General features: G+C 38.8%; 2 protein-coding genes and 1 non-coding gene across 3 annotated transcripts; 2 read left to right on the forward strand and 1 right to left on the reverse strand.

The window, feature by feature from the left end:
- Positions 1-1023: 1023 nt before the first annotated feature.
- LOC140816081 (uncharacterized) lies at positions 1024-16990 on the forward strand. Its single transcript, XM_073175147.1, has 5 exons — positions 1024-1665; positions 1747-2496; positions 13619-13749; positions 15352-15475; positions 16916-16990. The coding sequence occupies exons 1-5, from the start codon at positions 1063-1065 to the stop codon at positions 16988-16990; spliced, it is 1683 nt and encodes a 560-aa protein (XP_073031248.1). The 5' UTR covers positions 1024-1062.
- Positions 11465-11571, forward strand: LOC140817611 (small nucleolar RNA R71). The gene has a single exon (XR_012114824.1). It is a non-coding gene; the product is annotated as a small nucleolar RNA R71 (small nucleolar RNA).
- A 62-nt stretch (positions 16991-17052) lies between the features above and the next one.
- Positions 17053-19856, reverse strand: LOC140816082 (uncharacterized). Its single transcript, XM_073175148.1, has 5 exons — positions 19736-19856; positions 19365-19528; positions 18276-18992; positions 17511-17805; positions 17053-17378 (listed from the first exon to the last, which is right to left on the reverse strand). The coding sequence occupies exons 1-5, from the start codon at positions 19854-19856 to the stop codon at positions 17053-17055; spliced, it is 1623 nt and encodes a 540-aa protein (XP_073031249.1).
- Between the last annotated feature and the right edge of the window lie 6884 nt (positions 19857-26740).

Raw genomic sequence — 26740 nt, forward strand, 5'->3', positions numbered from 1 at the left:
TAGGAGATAGTTCTAATCCAGGGTTATCTAAGGTCCAAATGGAGGCGTTGACTGGACATTTTTCTAGGATGATAAAGATTGAGATGGAGTCATTACATGAGCGTTTGGATATGATTGAAGTGAGTCCTAGTGGGGGTAAATCTAAGGTTAGAAACTTGGGTAGAGGCAAAGATGAGGAATATGATTTGGGGGGAGAAGAGGAGAGTCAAAATGAAAATTGGGGTAGGAATGGAAGAGGTAGAGGAGTTGGTAGAGGAAGAGGAGAAGCTATGAGGGGTAGATTTAATGATGGGCATAGGGAAGATGGGAACATGGGTAGCATTAAAAGGAAAATTCCATCTTTCCATGGCAAATCTGACCCGGAGGCGTACTTAGAATGGGAAAGAGGGTAGAATTTTTTTTGAGTGTCACCACTACTCCGAACAAAAGAAGGTGAGGTTGGCGGTGGTGGAATTCTTAGACTATGCTCTCATTTGGTGGGATCAATTAGTGACCACTAGAAGGAGGTATAATGAGAGACCCATTGATTCTTGGGATGAGATGAAGAGGGTAATGAGAAAGAGGTTTGTGCCCAATCACTATTATAGGGAGATGTTTAAGAGGCTACAAACTTTGAGGCAAGGGTCAAAGAGTGTTGAGGACTACTATAAGGAGATGGAGGTAGTCATGATTAGGGCCAATATTGAGGAGGATAGTGAGGCAACCATGGCTCGTTTTCTTTGTGGCTTGAACAGGGAGATTCAAGATCAAGTGGAGCTTAGGCACTACTTGGACCTTCATGAGATGGTGCAAATGGCCATAAAGGTGGAACAACAACTCAAAAGGCGTGGAGTTGGCCGCACCAACCAAACTGGAGGTACGTCTTCTTCTTGGCTACCAAATGTGGCAAAGCGTGATGATAGCAAAGTGGTGACCAAGCCTAAGATTGAGACAAAGCAAGAGGCACCTAGACACGGACTGCAAGGTAAAACTGAAATTCCTTCTACTCGTTCTAGAGATACTTAATGTTTTAGATGTCAAGGGTTGGGTCATATTTCTAGTGAGTGTCCTAATAAGAGGGTGATGTTTTTGAATGAGTATGGTGAGTATGAGTCTCAAAGTGAGGGAGATGGCGAGGGTAGTGATGATGATATGCCTGCGTTGGAGGATCCCGATGAGGGATATGGAGCGGTTATAGGAGAAGCACTAGTGACTAGGCGAATCATGAGTGCCCAAGTCAAGGATGAGGAGACTAGCCAAAGGGAGAATTTGTTCCACACTAGATGTTTTGTGAATGGTAAGGTTTGCAATGTAATCATAGATGGGGGGAGTTGCACTAATGTGGCTAGTGTTGAGATGGTGGAAAAATTGGGATTGCCTACAATAAAACACTCTCAACCATATAGGCTTCAATGGTTAAATGATTGTGCGGAGGTGAAAGTAAATAGGCAAGTTCTAGTGTCCTTTTCTATTGGGAAGTATGTGGATGAGGTTTTGTGTGACGTGGTCCCCATGCATGCTTGTCATATTTTGTTGGGTAGACCATGGCAATTTGATAGGCACGTTACACATGATGGGTTCAAAAATCGTTATTCATTTGTTTTAAAGAAAGAATCCATTGTATTGCTTCCTTTGTCCCCAAAGAAAGTGTTGGAGGATCAATTGAAAAAGAAAAAGAGAGATGAAGCCGAAAAAAAGAGTGAACTAAAAAGTGAGATGACCTTTGAAAACAAAAATGAAGTGGCTGAAAAAAAGAGTGATCAAAAGAGTGAGATAGCCATAAAAACAAAAAAAGATAGGAAAGAAAATGAGGGAAAAGAAAATGAGAGGAAAGAGGCCAAAAAGAAATCATATATGGCCCAAAAAGGTGAGTTGAAACAGTTGTTGCACACCCGTGAACCACTTGTGTTGATTCTTTACAAGGAGATCCTCCTTAACACAAGTGATGTAGCCGGAGCTCTTCCGAGCATTATTGTTTCACTTTTGCAGGAATTTGAAGATGTATTTCCGGAGGAGTTGCCTCAAGGCTTGCCACCATTGAGGGAAATCGAGCACCAAATTGATTTGGTGCCCGGGAGAGCCTTGCCAAATCGTCCGGCTTATAGGAGCAATGCGGAGGAGACTAAGGAGCTTCAACGGCAGGTAAGTGAGTTATTAGCTAAGGGTTTTGTGCGTGAGTCCATGTCACCTTGTGCGGTGCCTGTTTTACTAGTCCCTAAGAAAGATGGCTCATGGCGTATGTGCGTTGACTGTAGAGCAATCAATAATATAACCATCAAGTATAGGCATCTCATACCTAGACTAGATGATATGTTAGATGAATTGCATGGTTCTTGCATTTTTAGCAAAATTGACTTGAAGAGTGGCTATCATCAAATTAGGATGCGGGAAGGTGATGAGTGGAAAACTGCGTTTAAAACCAAATACGGGTTGTATGAGTGGATGGTTATGCCTTTTGGCTTGACTAATGCACCTAGTACCTTTATGAGGTTAATGAATCATGTTTTGCGTTCACACATAGTGATCGAGCAAAACTTGTACAGTGAATAATCCCAAAATTTATTTTATAAATGAAAGCTCGATTTAAATATCGCAAGTGCACGATAGTCAAGTTATAATAAACGTAAGTGAATACGAGTATGGTTCCACAAGGACTGCGTTACACTATTTTTATTTTCAAGTAAAATTTCTTTAGCAACGATAAAATGAGTTGATGATTAAACTAGTGTAAATTAAACACTAAAATAATTAAAATGCAAGGAAAACGTATTCAAGAAAGCAATGATTAATTTGGATTAAATCAAATGAGAAATGAATTTGTTGAGAATTAGCAGTTCACCTACCACTCGTGTTTAAATAATTACACTCGACTTTTACTCGTGCATTCGACGGAATTTCCTAGACTAATTAATATACTCTGTCGAGCTATATTAATACTAATCATAAACATGCAGTACTCAAGTGTCCTCAAATATTTAACAGTTCAAGATTGCATTACATTCTATGGAATCCACTAGCTTTCATTCGGGTGAACTATCACTATCGACACGTACCCAATTCCGTATATCTACTAAAATTGTAAATCCGTGGTTTATACTATTTGATTCTATTGTTAATTATTCTATCGAAATCATCAACAACATGAAATAATCAAAGGAAGTTAGCTAGGCTTCGATCGAAACAAGAACGAACAATAGCATAAACAAATCACTAATAAAAACGTCGAGAAATAATGTTAAACACCGAGTACGGGGTAGGATCCCCTCAAATCCCAACAAATCTAGAGTTTAGCTACTGAAATTCATGATAAAGACCAACAATCAATGTAAGAAATAAAATACTGAATAATGAAAATACTAAAGATGACGATGAATGACGGCCACGACGCGTGGAAATCTCGAGGTCTTCGAAATCTCCTTTGCTCCTAGCCTCCTCTCCACGAAAAAAGTGATGAAAATCTGATAAAAAGTCTGACAAAAGAATGAAAAACGGCTGCTGATCTCGTGTGTTAGGTTTTGGTGTAGGATAGAGTCCCTAGAAATTTAGAAACAAATCTTTCTCAATCTCGCTTCTCGCTAGGGCGGTATATTTTGACCGCCCTAGCGAGAGGTCCTGGAATAAGCTTCCTCGAGCATGTCCCTGGTTTCGCTGGGGCGGTCACTTTTGACCGCCCTAGCGAGACACTTGCGCAAAATAATCCTTGGCCAGACCACAATGCTCGCTGGGGCGGTCACTTTTGATCGCCCTAGCGAGACCTCTTCGATATTATGCCAAAGTTTCTCCCACTTTTTGGTTCAATTCCTACAAAATAACCACAGAATACACGAGATCAGTCAAATGCTAAATAATGCTAAATAAATGCAAAATTCAACTAAAACAAACTAATATGATGCATGAATGCGACTCAAAACCAACACTAAAAACACGTAAAAACGAGTCCTATCAACCCCCTCATACTAACCTTTTGCTCGCCCTCGAGCAAACTAGGTTAAAGCACGTGATTCTAAATAAACACAACAAACACAAAATACTCAAACAAGAAATAACCAACACAAGTAAATGTCAATGGTGAGTTAACAACTTTTATGCTCATGCCTCAGTGAACTTTCCCACATACAAATCATAATCAAGTCAAATCACAAATGAATACTCATTCTCATCTACACATAAATCTCGACACTAATTTGAACGTGTGTGTGTGTCATGATGGGTCTAGTCATTCGTACTTCAAATAGATCAATCATCAAATCATGCGAGTCACTCAATTAACACTTCAATATAAGTCTCACTAGCATGCACCCCCGTGTCCATTTATCACTAACCATAACTTGAGCTTTATTCAATTCCTAAGTGCAGATAAGGGTGTTGAAAAGAAGGAAAATAAGCTCAAGTGGCTAAAAGTCGGGAGTACACCGATCATTTTCATTGTGCAATCGTCAAGACTTTTCGTCTGACTTTCCTCGTCTCCTTACATCTCCAACTTTTAGCCTAGGAATAGAATTTCATTCCTTTTATTTCGGCTCCCCCTCACCTTACATCTCCAGCATTTTTTTTCTTTTTCTTTTTCTTTTTTTTTTTTAATGCGCAATTTTCACACATGTACTCCCTAGGCTAAGAATATATAACCTTGGATTACAGCTGGTTAGGGGTATGATATTTTTATTCAGTGCATTGAAAATGGGGTATATGTAAAGTTCAAGGCAAATCACATGTTCTCATTCAAGGTCCCAATTAGTGACTTATTTTCACGGGTTTACATGCTAAATCAACTCATAAATGATGCCTTTCAAGTTAACCACACAAAACCTTCAGATTTCACCATTATTCCTACAAAATTCTAGTGCCCACACATATGTGCTCAAAAAGTTCAAACTTTGTACCAAAATTCATACTTTGACAATTAAGAGTACCATTCATGAAGTGACCCAATCAATACTTTTGTATACTATCAATTCAACATCATCATTGGCTCATGGCTCATAAACTATGTCTTCTCACCATAAACGACACCAAACAAAAGAAATGCAATACTTAAAACAATTAACTAAGAAAACATAACAATCTACCCCCCCCCCTCATACTAGAGTTGTGCAATGCCCTCATTGCACAAAACGAAACAGACACTAAAAACATAAAACTCATTAATGTAAATGCAAAGACAGAATATGAAAAATGAAAAGAAAGAGGAAACAGTAAACTCCTCTAATCATAAATCGTCCTCTCCTCATTCTCAGGCGGTGGAACTCCCTCTTCAGCTGCTGGGGGCATAGGATAATGGTACTGAAACTGGAAGGGTGGCGGGTATGCGGGTGTAGGTGGCCGTCCGGAAGTGTCGATGCCCAAATGAGTCGAGATCCCCTGAACCAAGTATTCTATGTTCTGAATGTGAGCTTGATTAACGGCCTGGTACTCAGTCTGATAAGTGGCCCAAGCTGCCCAATTCGTCGATGCAATCTCGCATGGCACGGCGGCAGTGGCTGCGGAGGTGGTGGTGCATGTCCTAAGGCCGGAGGTGGTTGAGCAGCTCCCCCATAATCGAAAAATACCTCCTCGGGTAGCTCAGCCTGTCTTTTCTCCCTCTTGGATCTATAAAGAGCCTCATCAATGGCTCTCATCGGTGGTAACCACTCATCATCATCTGCAAATATCACCCCCGCTCGGGCACATAGCTCAGTCACTATCGTCGGGAAGTAAAAAGCCAAATTTCTGCTATTTATACACATGTTAAGCTGTCCGAAAATGAGCCTGCTCACATCAATCACCATCCCAGTATAGATGGCATAAAGAACAACCACCCGCTCACGCTGCACATCACTCGTATGACCGACCGGCATCAATCTCTTAGACAAGAACGCATACCACAATGCCGCGTCCACTTTCAAAAAATTTTCAAGAAAAATCGTATATGTCCCGCGGTTGTTTCCACGTGGTGCCCGGATAAAAGAGTGTGCGAATGATCAAATCATAATCCGGGTTAAGCACCCACGCCTGAAACACCGAATCCTCCACCAACGGTAAACCCAACATGTCATTCATCGTCTTGGAATCATACGGGACTAGATGTCCCCTCACAAATGCCTTATGCTCATTCCCCTCCGGAGCATTGGCATAAAATTCACGCACAACCGGAACCACTGCTGCATTCGGTTGTGCCACAAAGGTAGTCCACCCTCTTCCTGCTATTTGGGCCTCCGAAAATTGACCGATAAGAAATGAGCTAAATCCACGCTCAGGGATTGGTTTCCTATGGAGTCTAGCATGCTCAAATCTCTCCCTAGCTTTGTCATTCACAAACATAGATGGAGTGGAACGAGAACTAGAAGCACCATGAGTTACCTTAGATCTTTTGGGTGCCATTGTGGAAAATTGGAGAAGAGCACAAGTAGCCCGTAGTAGGAAGATGTTTTCTGGAACTTGGTGTCGGACGGGAACGGAAGAGGCGGCCGGAAAAGAGCGGCGGTGGCCGGAAATATTGGGTTCGCCGGAGAGTTGAGTTCTTGACCGTAAAAATCGCGTCTTGACACTTGGTGAAGGTGAGGGTGCATGATTGTACCTGAAATTTTTTTGAAAAGAGATGAATTGAGTGAGATTGAGAGATTGGGAGAAAAAAATCGGGAAAGGGGGTGAGGGTTTCGAAGTGGGGAAGAAAAGAGAAGAGGAAAGTTTTTATAATCTGCGCGACGAGAAGTTTTCGGGAAAAAAAATTTTTGTTAATCTACGCAACTCGCTAGGGTGGTCAAAATTGACCGCCTGAGCGAGAAGTTTTCGGGGAGAAAATTTTTTTTATCTGCGCGACTCGCTAGGGCGGTATATTTTGCCCGCCCTAGCGAGAAGTTTTCGCAAAAGACTTTTTTTTAAAAAAAAAAGGAGTACCCGCTGGGGCGGTCAGTTTTGACCGCCCGAGCGAGAAGTGTTCGTGAAAAAATTTGAATGCAATGCCATGCAACTACCTAAATGCAAATGATGCGATTAATAACTAAAAAAAATATAATCAAAATCGATGGAGTAGAAGTAGTTCTCAATTTATAGACTAGAGCTCGACTTTTCACCCATGTCCTCAATGAGTGTCATGGAGCCGAGTGACTCCAATTTGTGGCTCAAATGTGCCACCGATATAGTGCTTCAATCTTTGAGCGTTCACAGTAAATGTCCCCTCCTTGCCATCATGTAACACCACTGCACCCGATGGGAACACCTTGGCTATAGTGAATGGTCCTGACCACCTTGACTTTAACTTGCCCGGAAAGAGTCGTAAGCGAGAATTGTATAACAACACCGCTTCACCCACTTTGAATTCCCTTCTTATAATGTGTTTATCATGGGCTCGTTTGGTGCGTTCCTTGTAAGATAATGCAAGATCATAAGCTTTTCCTCGAAACTCATCTAACTGATTCAATTGCAGCAATCGTTTTTCACCTGCAAGAGCAAAATCAAAGTTTAGTGCTTTGGTCGCCCAATATGCTCTATGCTCTAATTCTACTGGTAGATGACATGCTTTACCAAAAAGCAACCTATATGGTGTAGTGCCTATAGGTTTTTTAAAAGCAGTAGGATAAGCCCACAAAGCATCATCTAACCGAATGGTTAAAAATATGTTTCTTCAAAAATTTTAACACCACTTGTGCATCATTAGTGGCACAAGCCTCTGCCTCCACCCATTTAGATACATACTCCACTGCCACCAAAATATATTTTTTCGTGAAAGAACTAGGAAACGGTCCTATAAAGTCTATCCCCCACACATCAAAAACCTCACACTCAATGATATTATTTAAAGGTATTTCGTGACGGTTAGAGATGTTACCTGTCCGCTGGCATTTATCACAATGTAGCACATAAGAACGAGCATCTTTAAAGAGTTGGCCAATAAAAGCCACTTTCAAGTACCTTGGATGCCGTCCTTATTGGTCCGAAATGACCACCTACCTCACGGTCATGGCAATGGTTGAGAATTCGATCAAACTCTTTAAACAAAAACGGTTCCTCCCAAAAATAGTATTTCACGTCAGAAAAGAATTTCATTCGTTGGTGAAACGATAGGTTTGGTGGAGGTGTGCCTGTGACAAGAAAGTTAGCGAAATTTGCATACCATGGACAAAGTTTCATCTCAAGCAATTGTTCATCCGGAAACCAGTCATCTATATCATCGTCACTGCCCTTAATTCTAACATGCTCAAGCCTAGACAGATGATCAGAAACTACATTTTCCACACCCTTTTTATCTCGAATCTCGAGATCAAATTCTTGCAATAATAAAATCCACCTAATTAACCTAGGTTTCGCATCTTTCTTAGCAAGCAAGTATTTGAGGGCAGAATGATCTGTATACACAGTTACTTTAGACAGAACAAGGTATGAATGAAATTTATCGAAAGCAAATACTATAGCAAGTAATTCCTTTTCAGTAGTAGCGTAATTCAATTGAGCATCATTTAAAGTCTTACTTGCATAGTAGATGGTATGAAATAACTTGTTCTTCCTTTGACCCAGCACCGCACCAACAGCTGTATCACTAGCATCGCACATCACCTCAAATGGTAACTCCCAATCAGGGACAGTCAGAACAGGTACTGTCACCAAGCTTTCCTTGAGTATCTCGAATGCATGCAGACAAGTAGAATCAAAATTAAATTCAACATCTTTCATCAACAAAGAAGATAAAGGTTTAGCAATTTTAGAAAAATCTTTAATAAAACGCCTAAAAAAACCAGCATGCCCTAAGAAACTTCTAACTCCTTTTATTGATGAAGGTGGTGGTAGGTTTTTGATTACTTCCACCTTGGCCTTGTCAACCTCAATTCCATTCTCTGATACCTTGTGTCCTAACACAATCCTCTCTTGAACCATAAAATGACACTTCTCCCAATTTAACACCAAACTGCTCTCTTCACATCTAATTAACACCAAGCTCAAATTCTCTAAACATTCATTAAATGAGGAGCCAAAAATAGAGAAGTCATCCAAAAAAATTTCAAGGAAAATTTCAGTCATGTCATGAAAGATAGCGGTCATTAATCTTTGAAATGTTGTAGGTGCATTGCATAAACCAAAGGGCATACGTCTAAACGCAAAAGTACCATAAGGGCAAGTGAAAGTATTTTACTCTTGGTCCTCAGGTGCAATTGTGATTTGATTGTATCCCGAATATCCGTCTAAAAAGCAATAAAATTCATGACTTGCTAATCGTTCAATCATTTGATCGATAAATGACAAGGGAAAGTGATCTTTACGGGTTGCATCATTCAATTTCCTATAATCTATGCACACACGCCAACCCGTAACAGTTCTAGTGGGAATCAACTCATTTTTTTCATTAGTAATAGCAGTAATCCCACCCTTTTTAGGCACACATTGTACAGGACTTACCCACGCACTATCAGAGATAGGATAGATAATACTTGCATCCAGAAGTTTAATTGTTTCCGCTTTTACTACCTCTTGCATCTTTGGATTGAGTCTCCTTTGTGGTTGTGCTAGAGGTGAATATTTATCTTCCATCAGAATTTTTTGCATGCAGATCGAAGGACTTATCCCTTTTATGTCTGAAACCTTCCAAGCGAATGCTCCTTTATGCTCCTTAAGGACTCCCAAGAGCTTACTCTCCATATCATCTGTCAAAGAAGAGGAAATAATAGCAGGCAATTTATTATTTTCTCCAAAATATACGTACTTGAGATGTGGAGGTAGTGGTTTGAGCTCCAAAGTAGGTGGCTCCTCTAGGCTTGACTTTTGAGGCATTAAATCTTTTCTGTCTCCAAATTCCTCTAGTCTAAGCCTCACTTGCTTTCTCCAAGGTGGAATGGCATTCAAGTGAGCTACCATCTCCATCTTGTCCTCGTCTAGCTCATCCTCCTGCTTTTCAGTGGTGAGAGTGGCCTCCAATGGTTCTTTCAATCCATCCTGCATAAAATCACAAACAAGATAATCCAAGACATCAATACGAAAGCAACTATCATTGTGCATTGTGTGCTTGAGAGTATTGAAAACATCAAAAATAATTTCTTCTTCTCCAACTCTCAGTCTCAATTTCCCCTCCTCAACATCAATCAGCGCTTTCCCTGTAGCCAGAAACGGTCTCCCTAGGATTAAAGGCATCTCTAAATCTTCTTCCATGTCAAGTATCACAAAATCTGCAGGAAAAATGAACTTATCCACTTTCACCAAAACATCTTCGATAATCCCACGTGGATACTTGACAGATCTGTCAGCCAGCTGCAACGACATCCTAGTTGGCTTGGGTTCACCTAATCCCAGTCTCCTAAACACAGAAAAAGGCATCAGATTAATACTCGCACCAAGATCACATAAAGCTTTATGAAAATTAATGTCACCAATAATGCAAGGTATAGAGAAACTCCCTGGATCTTTTTGCTTAGGAGGCATCTTGTTTTGAACTAAAGCGGAGCAATTTTCAGTCAAATTCACCGTCATATGATCTTCTAGCTTCCGCTTATTTGCTAAGATATCTTTCAAGAATTTTGCATAACTTGGCATATTCAATAAAGCATCAGCAAAAGGAATGTTAATATGCAATTTTTTAAATATCTCAAGAAATTTACCAAATTGTGCATCTAATTTAGCTTTCTTCATTGCTGCAGGAAAAGGTGGAGAGATAACAATTTTATTCTGTGCAATAGGTGTAGGTGTAGAGTTAGAAGATTTACCTCCTCGATTTTCCACCTCATCCTCACCGTTCTTGGTCTTTTCCTCATTAGACTCGAGTGCTTTTCCACTACGCAATTCCACCGCCTTCACATGTTCTCTTGGGTTAGTTTCCGTGTTGCTTGGCAAAGCTCCTTGCTCCCTATAAGCAATCAACTTAGCCAATTGTCCAATTTGATTCTCTAACCCCTTTATGGATGCATCTTGGTTCTGAAATCTCGTCTCTGTTGCAGAAATAAATTTAGTCATCATTTTCTCTAAATTGGACTTCTCCTCCCGAGGCGATTCTGGCTTGAATCCCTGGTGCATCCCATACGGTGGACCTCTTTGTTGGCGATTTTGGTTGTTTTGACCTCCCCATGAAAATTTTGGGTGATTCCACCATCCCGGATTATATGTGTTCGAGTAAGGGTCATTTCTAGGACGGTTCTGGAATCCCACTTGTTTTACCGGTGCTCCCTCAGGCACATAGAATGGATTGCCATCTTGGCAATCCTGCACATCATGCTCACCCCCACACTTATCACAGAAAATTTCTTGCTGACGCATAGCCGACCCACTCATGCTCATCCCATCAATCTTTCTATTCAAAGCCTCTAACTGTGCTGAAACCGCCGACAAATCATTAACTTGATTAACTCCAGCACCTCGTCTCTGCCTATCAGACTGAGGATGATAGCTACTAGCAGCCATCTCCTCCAATAACTCATATCCTTCCTCCGCCGTCTTTCTCAGTAAGTTACCACAGGCAGCAGCATCTATCATAGTACGGTTAGGAGTAAGCAGACCGTAGTAGAAAGTTTGAACAACTAACCCAAGAGGCAGATCATGGTGTGGACATCTCCTCAACAAGTCCTTGTAGCGCTCCCATGCCTCGTAAAGTGACTCTTGCTCATATTGAGCAAAAGTAGTAATGTCGGCTCTGAGCTTCATAGTCTTCGACGGAGGGAAGTACTTGATCAGGAATGCCTTTGCCATATCCTCCCATGTAGTAATAGACCCTACAGGCAAACAGTTTAACCACGACTTAGCTTTATCTCTCAGTGAAAATGGAAATAAATGCAAACGAACAGCATCATCAGACACGCCATTAAACTTAAAAGTATCACAAATTTCAAGAAATTCAGCTATATGAGAATTAGGGTCATCAAGTGCACTTCCCCCAAATTGGACAGTGTTCTGAATCATCTGAATGATAGCTGGCTTGATCTCAAACTGATTAACTCGGATGACTGGTCTTACGATGCTTGGACGTGATCCATCAAGAGACGGCTGTGCATAGTCCAACATCGGTATACGCCTTGGCTCCTCTCTTTGTTGATCACCTTCCATTCTTTCCTTCGCTCTTTGCTGCTGTAGTCGACGTCTAGCTGTGCGTTCGATCTCGGGGTCAAAAGGCTCAAGCTTACACTCGAGTGATCTTCGCATGCACCACAAGAAAAATCTGCAACACAATGAGAGTATTAAATAACAATAAAATAAATAATACTAAAGAATTTAAATGAAAAATAAAAATTTGTGAATCAACAGTCCCCGAGAACGGCGCCAAAAACTTGATCGAGCAAAACTTGCACAGTGAATAATCACAAAATTTATTTTATAAATGAAAGCTCAATTTAAATATTGCAAGTGCACGATAGTCAAGTTATAATAAACGTAAGTGAATACGAGTATCGTTCCACAAGGACTACGTTACACTAATTTAATTTTCAAGTAAAATTTCTTTAGCAACGATAAAATGAGTTGATTATTAAACTAGTGTAAATTAAACACTAAAATAATTAAAATGCAAAGAAAACGTATTCAAGAAAGCAATTATTAATTTGGATTAAATCAAATGAGAAATGAATTTGTTGGGAATTAGCAGTTCACCTACCACTCGTGTTTAAATAATTACACTCGACTTTTACTCGTGCATTCGACGGAATTCCCTAGACTAATTAATATACTCTGTAGAGCTATATTAAAACTAATCATAAACATGCAGTACTCAAGTGTCCTCAAATATTTAACAGTTCAAGATTGCATTACATTCTATGGAATCCACTAGCTTTCATTCGGGTGAACTATCACTATCGACACGTACCCAATTCCGTATATCTACTAAAATTGTAAATCCGTGGTTTATACTATTTGATTCTATTGTTAATTATTCTATCGAAATCATCAACAACATGAAATAATCAAAGGAAGTTAGCTAGGCTTCGATCGAAACAAGAACGAACAATAGCATAAACAAATCACTAATAAAAACGTCGAGAAATAATGTTAAACACCGAGTACGGGGTAGGATCCCCTCAAATCCCAACAAATCTAGAGTTTAGCTACTGAAATTCATGATAAAAACCAACAATCAATGTAAGAAATAAAATACTGAATAATGAAAATACTAAAGATGACGATGGATGACGGCCACGACGCGTGGAAATCTCGAGGTCTTCGAAATCTCCTTTGCTCCTAGCCTCCTCTCCACGAAAAAAGTGATGAAAATCTGATAAAAAGTCTGACAAAAGATGAAAAACGGCTGCTGATCTCGTGTGTTAGGTTTTGGTGTAGGATAGAGTCCCTAGAAATTTGGAAACAAATCTTTCTCAATCTCGCTTCTCGCTAGGGCGGTATATTTTGACCGTCCTAGCGAGAGGTCCTCGAATAAGCTTCCTCGAGCATGTCCCTGGTTTCGCTGGGGCGGTCACTTTTGACCGCCCTAGCGAGACACTTGCGCAAAATAATCCTCGGCCAGACCACAATGCTCACTGGGGCGGTCACTTTTGACCGCCTGAGCGAGACCTCTTCGATATTATGCCAAAGTTTCTCCCACTTTTTGGTTCAATTCCTACAAAATAACCACAGAAGACACGAGATCAGTCAAATGCTAAATAATGCTAAAAAATGCAAAATTCAACTAAAAAAAACTAATATGATGCATGAATGCGACTCAAAACCAACACTAAAAACACGTAAAAACGAGTCCTATCACATAGGAAAATTTGTTGTGGTCTATTTTGATGATATCCTAGTGTATAGCAAAAACTTGGATGAGCATGTTAACCACTTGAGGCTTGTTCTAATCACATTAAGAGCTGAAAATTTATATGCTAACTTGAAGAAGTGTGATTTTTCTACTAGCAAACTTGTCTTCCTTGGTTTTGTGGTAAGTTCACAGGGTATACAAGTTGATGAAGACAAGGTAAGTGCTATTCGAGATTGGCCAACGCCTAATACTGTTGGCCAAGTTCGAAGTTTTCATGGTCTTGCAAGCTTCTATAGGAGGTTTGTAAAATATTTTAGCACATTGGTAGCACCAATGACGGCAGTGATCAAGAAGAACGTTCCATTTCATTGGGGCGAGGAGCAAGAGAAGTCCTTTAATATTATCAAGCAAAAATTAATTAATGCTCCTTTACTTGTTTTACCTGATTTTGCTAATACTTTTGAAATTGAATGTGATGCTTCAGGTGTAGGTATTGGTGGAGTGTTGATGCAAGGAGGGCGACCGGTGGCTTACTTCAGTGAAAAGCTCAATGGGGCAGCGTTAAACTATCCCACGTATGACAAGGAGTTCTATGCGCTTGTGAGGACTCTTGAGACGTGGCAGCACTACTTGAGGCCTAAGGAGTTTGTGATTCATGCGGATCATGAATCCCTAAAGCACCTTAAAGGGCAACAAAAGCTGAACAAGAGGCATGCCAAGTGGGTGGCATTCATAGAGACATTCCCCTACATCATCAAATACAAGCAAGGTAAGGAAAATGTAGTGGCCGACGCACTATCACGGAGGTATGTGCTTTTCTCTACTTTGGAATCTAAAATCTTGGGGTTTGAGCTTGTGAAGGAATTGTATGTGCTAGATGAGGACTTTAAGAGTTTGTTTGAAACTTGTATGCATGGTCCACATGACAAATTTTATTTGCATCATGGTTTCTTGTTTAGAGAAGATAGATTGTGCATCCCTAAATCATCAATTCGTGAACTACTTGATAGGGAAGCACATGGGGGTGGTTTAATGGGACACTTTGGTGTGGCTAAAACTTTAAGTGCATTGCATGAACATTTTTATTGGCCACACATGAAACGTGATGTTGAGCGTGTTTGTGAGAAGTGCATAACTTGTAGACAAGCTAAGTCTAGGACACAACCACATGGATTATATACACCACTTCCCGTCCCTAGTGAACCTTGGGTTGATATCTCTATGGACTTTGTTTTGGGGTTACCTAGGACAAAGAAGTGGAGGGACTCTATATTTGTTGTTGTGGATAGGTTTTCTAAGATGGCACATTTTATTGCTTGTCACAAAACTGATGATGCATCTAACATTGCGGATTTGTTCTTTAGAGAAGTCGTTAGGTTGCATGGCATGCCTAGGACTATTGTTTCTGACCGTGATGTTAAGTTTTTGAGTTAATTTTGGAAGACGTTGTGGGCTAAACTAGGCACAAAATTGTTGTTCTCTACTACCTGTCATCCTCAAACGGATGGGCAAACTGAAGTTGTCAATAGAACATTAGGAACACTTTTGTGTGCTATTCTTAAGAAGAACTTAAAGAATTGGGAGAATTGCTTGCCATTTGTTGAATTTGGTTATAATCGTTGTGTGCATTCTACTACTAGCTACTCGCCATTTGAAATTGTGTATGGTTTTAATCCTCTAACTCCGTTAGATTTGATGTCTTTGCCTGTGAGTGAAAGGTTAAACATGGATGGCAAAAGGAAGGCTGAATTTGTTAGGAGTTTGTATGAGAAGGCCAAAGCAAATGTTGAAAAGAGAAACGAACAATATGCTAAGCAAGCCAACAAGGGGAAGAAGAAAGTGGTGTTTGAGAAAGGTGACTGGGTTTGGTTACACTTGAGGAAGGAAAGGTTCCCTGAAAAGCGTCGTTCAAAGCTATTACCTAGGGGCGATGGACCATTCCATGTTCTTGAGAGGATCAATGACAATGCCTACAAACTCGACTTGCCAGGTGAGTATAATGTCAGCTCTACTTTTAATGTTAGTGACTTTTCGTTGTTTGATGTAGGTGATGAGCTAGATTTGAGGACAAATCCTCTTCAAGAAGGGGAGGATGATGTGAACATGGACAGCCAAGCTCCAAGGAAAGCATGGGATCCGTTGCAGTTGCCGGAAGGACCAGTCACTAGGGGACGACTAAAGAGATTCAAGGAGGCACTACAGGGAGTCATGAGCAAGCATGAAGGGGTCGTGATGCATGGGAGTGCGTTTGGAGGCCAAAGGAATATCATTCAAGCATTGATGGAGCAGACCGAGTCTGGACGGACCTGCACACGGGGTCCGTGCTCTTTACAGCCGGAGATGCCCATTGATAAAGCCTACACGGACCCGACGACGGACCCAGGCACGGGGTCCGTGCCCTATTACATTGGCGAAGACAGTGTCTACACTGACCCGTACACAGAGGTGAGCACGGGGTCCGTGTCCCTTGTTTCCAGCTGAAGTTTATTCCCGAGTGTACACGGACCCGGACAAGGAGGGTCACAAGGGGTCCGTGTCCTAGAGTTTTGGGCAAGAAAAATTACCTTCTTTAAAGTTTTATTTTGTTAGGAAACTAGATTTTGTTATCCGTTTTGATATAAGACATATCTTGGACGAAATTTTGACACACAATACACATTATTTTGAGTTTTTATACAAACTTTTGAGATTCTCTCTCAAGCTTTCAAAGCTTTGCTTTGTTCAAACCAAAATCAAACTTATCAAAGTTTTCAACTTGTGACGTTTGTCAGTCGATCTTGTCGTTCTTCGAAGGTTCGTTCTAATTTTCGATTGTTTATTCCGTGTTTATTTGTTGCTAGACTTTTCATAGTTTAGAGGTGAATATCACAAAATACTTGATTCAAAAGATCGGGAAAACAACAACGATTCTTTGTTGATATTGAATTGAGGGCGCAATTCGTTTTAATCGTGTTTGCTATTCATTCGTACAAAGATTCACATCACCATCGGTTTGCGGATGTGCTGTTGTGCTAAAATTTAATTTGGTACCAAGGTATTCCTGAAGTTTTTTCCATAATCTTGATGTAAACTTCGGATCTCTATCAGATACTATGGTAGTGGGGATACCATATAACCGTATAATTTCCTTCTGATAGAGTTCAGCCAGTTTTTCCACCCCATATTTGTGACTTCTGGGTATGAAATGTGCTGACTTGGTCAAACGATCAACGATTACCCATATGCTATTAAAACCTCCTGGGAGCTGGGGTAATCCGGTCACAAAGTCTATAGTTATTTGATCTCATTTCCATTCTGGTATAGGAAGATGTTGCAAAAGACCTGCTGGTCTTTGATGTTCAGCCTTTATCACTTGACAAGATAGGCATTGTGAAATGAAATCTGCAATATCTCGTTTCATTCCTTTCCACCAGAAGTGTTTTTTAATCTCTTGGTACATCTTAGATCCTCCTGGATGAATGCTGATCCGAGACTGATGTGATTTTTTCCATTATTTCCTTTTTCATTGAGCTAGGCACAGAAATACGGTCATGATAGCATAGTATTCCTTGTGAATTGGTGAAGAAATTGGTATTAGTACGGAGTTTTGAAACTTCTAGGTCCAATTCTTGATTTTGCTTAATTCTGGTATGAAATTCAGGTTCGATTCTCAATCCGGCCAAGTGCCCACGAGAATGGATGTGTACCCATTCTTTTTCTTCTTTCATTTCCAAACAAGCCATGCTAATCTTTCTACTTAAAGCATCAGCCACTACATTAGCTTTACCTGATTGATAACGAATGGAACAATCATAATCTTCCAAAAATTCAATCCATCTTCTTTGCCTCATGTTCAGCTCTTTTTGAGAAAATAAATACTTCAAGCTTTTGTGGTCTGTATACATATCAAAAGTGGAACCGTACAAGTAGTGTCTCCATTTTGCTAATTCAAACACTATTGCTCCTAATTCCAGATCATGAGTGGGATAATTTAACTCGTGATTCTTTAATTTTCTAGAGACATATGCAATAACTTTATCGTTTTGCATTAATACACATCCAAAGCCTTCTTTTGAGGTATCTGTGTAAACCACAAATCCTTCTGTTCCTTCTGGTAAAGCTAAGACAGGCGCACTGGTAAGCATTTCTTTTAATTTGCAAAAACTTTTCTCACACTCATCATTCCACAGGAAATGGTTGTCTTTGCGAGTTAGCTGTGTCAGGGGAACAGAAATTTCCGCAAAATCTTTAATGAATCTTCAATAGTATCCTGCTAAGCCGAGAAAACTTCTAATTTTGCAGGATCTACTTCCAGTCCTTTCTTAGAGATAAAGTGGCCAAGAAATGACACTTTTTCTAGCCAAAATTCACACTTACTGAATTTGGAATACAATTGATGCTCTTTCAAAGTTTTGAGAATGAATCTTAGATGTTGAGCATGTTCCTCATGACTTCTTGAAAATATCAAAATGTCATCTATGAATATGACAACGAATTTGTCCAAGAATGGTTGAAATATTCGATGCATCATTTCCATGAAAGTTGCAGGAGCGTTAGTTAATCCGAATGGCATTACCACAAACTCATAGTGTCCATAACGGGTATTAAAAGCCGTTTTGGAGATGTCATCCTCCTTAATCCTCAATTCGTAATATCATTGCCGCAAATCAAGTTTTGAATATACTTGAGATCCTTGTAAAACATCAAACAATTCTTCGATATGGGGGAGAGGATATTTGTTTTTGATGGTAACGTTGTTAAGTTCTCGATAATCAATGCACATCCTTAGAGTTCCATCTTTTTTTTTGACAAATAATACAGGAGCACCCCATGGAGATGTACTAGGCCAGACATACTTCTTGTCCATGAGCTCTTGTAATTGAAGTTTTAATTCTTTTAACTCTGAAGGTGCCATTCGGTATGGAGTTTTAGATCTGGGTTGTGCTCTAGGTATTAGATCAATGGAAAATTTTACGTCTCTCTGAGGAGGTAAAGTATTGATCTCTTCAGGAAAAACATCTGGAAATTCTTGTACCACTAAGATTTCTGAGATCTTGATTTGATCTTTTGGCTTATTTATCAAATAAGCTAGAAATCCTTGTCTGTTGTCTTTTATTATAGCCCTAGGTTCTGCGGTGGATACTATTTCCATGGTATGGTTAGCTTTGGAAATGATTGGATGAGAAGTTTGAAGATAAACTTCTTTTGTATAGCAATTGAGCTGGGCTTGGTGTCTAAATAACAAGTCCATTCCAAGAATAATATCATAGTTCTTGATAGGTAATTCAATCAAATCTGATAGATATTCTTTTTCTTGGAAGTTTAAGGGACAGTTTCTGTAAATGATGTCACTAATTATCGTTGTCCCTAAAGGTGAGCAAATTTCGAAGCTATATGGTAGCTGCACAAATAACAGTGGTAATTTAGGTACAAAAACTTTTGAGATAAAAGAATGAGTAGCTCCTGGATCAAAAAAAGTTTTTGCAGAACTGGATAATATGGTAACAGTACCTTCTACAACTGCAGTGGGGTCAACTTCCTCGTCTTGGTTTCCTAGGAGGGCATAGGCTCGACAGGTATCTTTGGCTTTGTTGTGGGTTGAGTCTTTTGCGTTCTTTTTGGACAATCTTGAATACGGTGTTGCTCACTTCCGCAAATAAGACATTTCCCACCTTTTCTCCAGCACTTTTCTTCTTCATGATTTGGTAATCCACAATATCCACACTTTTTATTGTTGTTTCTTGGAACTTTTCCTTTGACAGCTTCTCCTTGCCTGACTAAATTGTGTTTTCTTTTCAAATTTTCTTTTCCGGTTATTATCCTCAAAAGGGTTGGGCTTCTTGATTTTCTTTTCTTCTTCCTCTTTTTTAAGAAGTTCCTTGATATCTTCTTCCACTCGTAAGGCTTGATTAACAGCAGAAACATAACTGGTAACTTCTGTGGACAGTGTTGCCAAACGAATATTGAGCTTTAATCCTTGAACAAATTATTTTCTTTTTCTTACCTCATCTTCCATGTAATGTGGTGCATAATGTATAAGACGGTGGAATTCTGCCTCATATTGAGCTACGGTCATGTCACATTGGAGTAAATCCATAAATTCACGTTCTCGGGTATTTAATATAACTTGAGTTATATATTTACCTTCGAACTCTTGCAGAAAATTTTCCCACGTTTTTGGGGTGTGCTTCTTTGTCCACTTATGTTCCACCATACGCCACCAGTTTTGAGCTGCTTCTTCAAATAAGTAAGTGTAAAAATTCATCTTTTGTTCTTCAGAATAATTAAGAATAGAGAATATTTTGTTGATTTTGCTTAGCCAAGATTCTGCTTGACAAGCATCTGGTTTTCCTTCAAATTTTGGCGGTTTGAATATCAAAAATCTCTCAAGAGCTCTATCATTTGCCTCAAGGTGATGTTATTGAGCTTGATCATTAGGTCGTCGTTGATTTTGTTGACAAAACTGCACAAATTGATGCATTATTTCAAACATATTTTGTATGTTTTGTTCTTGGGGGGGATCGTGTTGAGCGTTTCTGGAATTTCCACCAGTTGCCGAGTTGTGGTCATCTTGAGGGGGGATGTATTGTCCGATTCTGGCTTGAGTACTATTTTGTGAAGACGTCATTCTAAACACATAAATATAAAATATGAACATATCTTGCAATGAATGTACATAGTTATGTCAGAGGGTAAACAGTCAGTTTTATTTATAAACAAGACATGTTTCAAATATTTACAATACCCAAGCAAAATAAAAACAGAACAAGCAAACTGAGTCATCCTGAAAAGAGACATTTCAATTATGAGGAAAACATAAAAATTATGTATGATATTATAATAAACCTTAGGCTCCAGTCTCTAGACTCTAGGCTCTAAGAAACCTAGGCTCTGATACCACCTCTGTGGCGCCCGGTTTAGGAATTCATAATTATTCCTTTACTAAGTACCACATTTAGCTTCAATCTTTCTTTATTGAACTTCTATTTTTATTTTTTCCATTATTATTATTAGAAAGATATTGTAGATAAAAATTTAAATATTTTCTACTATCATTTAAAGATTATCTACAAATATTTACATTCTTATTTCAAATATGTACAATTATTTTTCAGCGGAAGTTTAACATTCATTTGTACAATTATAATACAATAGACGAAAAGAAATAGAGGGTTAAGTCTTTGAGGACTTAATGAGTTTAAATTAGTATATGGCTTTTAAATAACATTTCATCATAATTATGCATGAAATAATAGGCATAACAATTTAGATATTTATGAATGATATGCAATGAAATAATAAATAAATGAAAATTCCATAAATTAACATTGGTAGCTCTAATTGAGCACTTTTTACGAGCCGGGTAAACCATTCTCCGGACCGAAATATTCGCTGCGCGTTGTTCAGATGAACCATATACTCGGGACTTTTGACCCGTTGTTCATTGGACTCATTTTTCGGGCCGAAGCCACGTTGTTCAGTGGACTCAATTTTCGGACCGAAATTCGTTGTCCTTGACTCCATTCATTAATAATATATCAATCCATTCATAAATATGCAAGAAAATATATCAGTAATTGAAATGAATTGTGGATGATAATTGAACATTAAATAAATTCTATTGAAATTTCCAGGCCAAATGTCAAGGGCTTTAATAGAAGAATGAATAGTAATTTCCTCACCTGATAACTTACAGTTTAGGCTTGATTAATACTCCGAGTTCCTGGAGCAAGTCCTAATATATTATGAATGATATTTATATGTTAGAGATTTTTAAGTAACTAGTTGATCATTTCCAGATTATTTTTTGTTCAAAATTTAACCCGGTTGATTTTACTTAAGTTTCAAAAATTCATATTAATTAGAAAGTATATCCAAATATTATGAAAGTTGGCCAAAAAGTCGGAAATATCATCAGAAACGTTCGGCCACCGGAATATCTCCGATCCGGCGGCGTGTGTGATACACGCGCCGACTGATCCGGCGCATGGCTGATCGTCCGGAGGCCACGAGCAGCCAGATTTTTTTCAGAATGTTTAACTTTTATGATCTTGAATTCTTCCATTGAAAGTTTTGTCAAATTCCCAACCGATCAATACCAGATTTAAATATCGTCCTATGGTGAACTAGGGTACTCCTGCATTCTGAAAATGCCAGTTCCGGCAATATTTTGGGACGACGGCCTGTATGTACCTCATCTATGCAACAAGGGGTACAAATTTTAGGTTCACACCGACCTCTAGTTGGGTGTGTAGCTATAAGAAAAATGAGCGAAAAGTACCTAGCTTGAATACGGGATACCGTTTCTGTTTTGCGGAATGTCTTTATTTGATTTTCTGGTTTTTGAGCGATCCTTTTGCAACACCTCCAGTGTTATATTGATTTATGTTATGATGTGAATAGTTGGTAATTTATTGAGATTTTTCGGAAAGAGGTATGGATATTTCTTCTATTTTTTCTCCCTTTTTTTCCCTTTCCTTTTCTTCTTCCCTTTCCGTTTCTTCCTTCCTTCAGCTGGTGCCTTCTCGGTTGTTGTAGATTTCAAAATGAGAGAGGGAATATATATATAGCCTTGGGTTTCAAGTTTATCCTTATTAATTTTATTATTTTATTTATTTATTTATTAAATGAAAAAAAATGTTATGTTTATCCAAACTTAATATTATTATATTCGTGTATCTAGTTATTGAACCTAATTATCTTAAATTGAACTTAATAATTATGGTAATTAATTACTTGACATATATGTTGAGTTAAATTATATTTTTTATTATATTTTGGGTATTTGATTTTGGAATGGGTACCTCATAGTGCTTGATGAATTTTTAAGTGTATTATGATGTATTTTAATGTATTTCTAGATACTTTGGACAAATAAATTTGTACCGAAAAAATAATGTGATAAAATTTTAAAAGTGAATATAATAAAATTTATACTAAAAAATATGCATTTATGCATCTTTGTTTTTAGGGTGTCACAAATACCGTCGCTAATTTCAAAAATTCGGTCCCGCCTACTTTTCCCACCATTTTCTTCCACCAATCTCTATAAATACCTACAAATTCGCTCCATTTTCTTTCACTTCACTTCACTTAAAATTTTTCTCACTTACAAGATTTTACAACTTCACAAGACTTAAAATTTTTATCTCTTACACGATTTTACCACTTCAAAACACTTTAAGTTTTTATCTCTTACACGATTTTACCACTTCAAAACAATTAAAATTTATATCTATTACATGATTTTATCACTTCATGACACTTAGATTTTTTTATCTTTTATACGATTGTACAAAATAACAACACAGCGACGGTATTTCACATGAATGCCGTCGCTATATTTAGCGACGGTTAATGATAAACCGTCGCTACATGTAGCGACGGTTAGCAAACCGTCGCCAGTAGCGACGGGTTTTTGTATGAAGTCCGTCGCAAATATCATCTGCGACGGTTGTGAAGATCGTCGCAAATTGTAGCTACGGAGCGAACCATTTAACAACAGTGGCTTTAACAACAGTTTTAAAAGGGCATTTCTGATAATACTCTTCATTCCACATCCGAAAGATCTGGCACAACAATTCAGTTATTCATATGTAATACAGTATCAGATACCTGATATCTGATCGATAAATCAAGTTCTGAACATTCTGATCAAATTTCTGGACTGCTTTAATTCTCGAAATCAGTTCTTGTTCAACTCGCACTGTATAGAGTCCCAACAGTATACAATCTGTATCAAATACTAATTCAGAAAAACAGAAATTTCAAATCAAATTCAAAACTCTAGTCATCGATAATAGCCTACTGAATCATAGGACTGTAAATCTCTGACGCTGATGTCGATCTCGGCCAATTGATCGCGGTCTCAACTGTACTAAAATCAATCGGTATACTATCTTCGAATATATGTTACCTTGAATACAATCTGTCTCAGTCAAGATTCACAATTCAACCATTTCTGTGTACCATTTCCAGTTCTCAGAATATTCAATACAGTATTCAGATATTCCACCAAATCAGTCATATTCTTCAAATATACCAGAATATCATAGATAAAAAAAATCAGAGAATCATCAAAATATTCTGAACACAGAGTTTATCAACTCACCACTATAGCTGATACATCCCTAACGAGAAATACTCAATCAGATGTAACTCTCAGGCAGAAATCTTCTAATTGGTCTTTCAAGTCTTCAATCAATATCATTTTGTACGAAAATCAAGACTGAAATCAATTTCTTGGAATGAAAGCAAACTCGGAGTCTCATCTATGGAAAATATCATCAACTCTCATTCCACTGGTAAATCGGCCGATAGTAAGCTCAGTTTCAATAATTGAACTGAATACATAAGGAATTCCTTCGTTCCTTTTGATAATCATCGAATCATAAACATTAATATCAAGAAAATTCTAGATCTAGAATCCTTACCGTACCATGTTCATTCTTCGGCCATTTCAGGTCCGAATCTTGCCATTTCCTGGAAATAATCTGCGATAGCTCTGTACTTGGCCAACACATCAATATCAATAATGCGGTCAGAATCAGATAACACCAGTACAACACAAGATAACTTAATCTCATTCTTATCCCTACTGCAGTATCCGATGTCTCACAAAATTCACTAATATCCAACCTCTTTCCCAACAGGTAAGGAGATAACTACTGTAGTAAATACAGACTCACCGGATAAAGCATATATCAATGCAATTCATTCAGAAATCATATACAGGATGTACTAATATTTCTCATATACATATATATATATATATATATATATATATATACGCAGAATAATCATAAAAGATCGATTATCTGCCACTATATCCTCAAGTGCATCCTGTATCCATTCCTCGGTTACTACAACCACTCTGGCTTCCTGCTGACCCTGGTTGGGACTGAGTAAAGGGTGGTTGAAAAGAGCGAACAACAGAAGATGATATATCAATCTGAGTCACTGATCCAGATGACTCTGATCCCTGGAATCTTCGGGAACCTCTCTGTGGACAAACTCTAGCAAAGTGTCCGTGCTGTTTGCAAATGTTGCAACTACCATACACTCCTTGGCATTGCTCTGTGAGATGTCTTCCTCCACAGGTTCTACAATAGACCCCGATATAGCTCGGGCTAGAACTACTGGAGCTAGATGAACCGCTCCCTAACTTCTTGAACTGCTTCTTTCGAGCTTTCAACTGTTCTTTCTTCCCAATACTACTACTACCAACCTCCAATTTTGAAAGGGATTGCACGAATTGGACTGTAGATGGTTGTTGTTTCTGGGATTGGATCACATACAGCCTTTCTCGTTGTCGAATCAAACTTGCCTCGGCTCTCTTTGCTCTATTCAAGGCATCAGAAAAAGTATAGGGTCGCTCCACATTTACCAATACAAGTATTCCAGGATTCAATCCATTAATAAATCGATCAGTTACAACTTCATCATTTCTAGCCACGTGAGGTGCAAAACGTAGCAAAGTAGAGAATTTAGCAACATATTCTTCAATGTTTAGCTGACCCTGTTTCAAATTTTCAAAATCTGCCCTCTTGTCCTCTCGGTAAGAACCTGGGAAAAACCTTTTATAGAATTCTAGTTTAAAGATTTTTCACGTAATCACTGAACCATTCTGTTCTAAGGCTTCTTTGGTTGCGATCACCAACTCTTTGCGACTTCCCGTAACTGGTGCCCAATCAGTTTAACTCTCTGTTCATCTGGGTAATCAAGTGAATCAAATAACATCTCGATATCGTCGAGCCAACTCTCACAATCACTTGTCGTCTCAATACCCCACAGAATCGGCGGTTGAAATGACTGAAACCTCATCAGCTGTGTTTCCATCAGAGTTTCTGTAATGCCCGGAAATTTAATCCCAGTAATCTGTAATTATTGATTTATAATTGATAGGATTACAAAAGGATTAATTGGGACATTGAGAAAACAATTAGAAATGAAATGGTGAAGGTGAGGCCGAGGGGACACCGCACCCGTGGCCTAGGAAGCACCGCACCCGCGGTTGTGCTTCGGGAAATGTTGTGCATCGAAACCATAGGGTGACCGCACCCGCGGTCTTGCAGCGACCGCACCCGCGGTATTGAGCGCACCCGCGGTCCCTATGACACCGCACCCGCGGTGCTACGTGTTGCGAGAAAAATGTTGCCACCTCGTGAATGCATGCACAGTTATATATATAATGGTTATCCCTTCGAAAATCAGAACATAAATCGAGAAAGGGTCGAGGGAGATTTGTGAAAAATCATTACGCCTTTATCTTTCAATCCGTCCGTCCGAATTTGAATCTGACTTCGGTATTGAGTTCCTGGCAACGTAGGCTACAACTGGACGTAAGTTTTACTACGTTTTGACATGTTTTAGAATTATGATATTTTCAGAACTGAATGAAACTCATATATGTTGTTCTTGACATATGAGACATTATAGAATCGAAGTCAGACTAAGAAACGGACTGATTATGAAATTGTTATGAATTTTCTGGGGTATAATGATTTATACCGGACAGATTTGAATTGTGACGGGATTACGGATTGTATTGGATATGAGTTATGGATTGTAACTATTATCTGTTGACTTGGTGTTGACGGGGATATTGAAATTGTACCGTTATACCGTTGATTTTGAATTAAGTCCAGATTGATCAGATTGTTATTGATTTGGACGGTATATTGATATGAGATTATTGATATTGTCATTGCCAGACAGGCTGTGAGTTCAGGACATCGACCGAGCCAGAAACCGACAAAAGAAAGGTATAAGTCAATGTGGTATTGGGAGATGGACTTGAGTAGGTTTGGACTTGGGTTTCCCTAAATCACATACTTTACTTTATTGCATTGATATTTGCATTGAATTGATGATATACTTGTTCTCTTGATTTTAGATGACAGGTAGTAGACGATTTATCTTGTGAAAGAAGTGCCGGATAGTGGTGGTATCGCCACGGCACATTGCATGATGTCTCAAGATAAGATATTAAAGATAGAACTGCAGTCCATGACGGATAGGTCAGGACACCGGATGTTTGGTTATATCGAGTAATAGGAAATGGGAATTCGTCTATTACGGAATTCGATATAGGAATACCAGGATATTGATTATATCGAGTAATAGGAATACGGTTCTTTCTATTACGGA

The sequence above is a fragment of the Primulina eburnea genome, chromosome 16 (assembly GCF_022965805.1).
Source record: "Primulina eburnea isolate SZY01 chromosome 16, ASM2296580v1, whole genome shotgun sequence".
Classification (NCBI taxonomy): domain Eukaryota; kingdom Viridiplantae; phylum Streptophyta; class Magnoliopsida; order Lamiales; family Gesneriaceae; genus Primulina; species Primulina eburnea.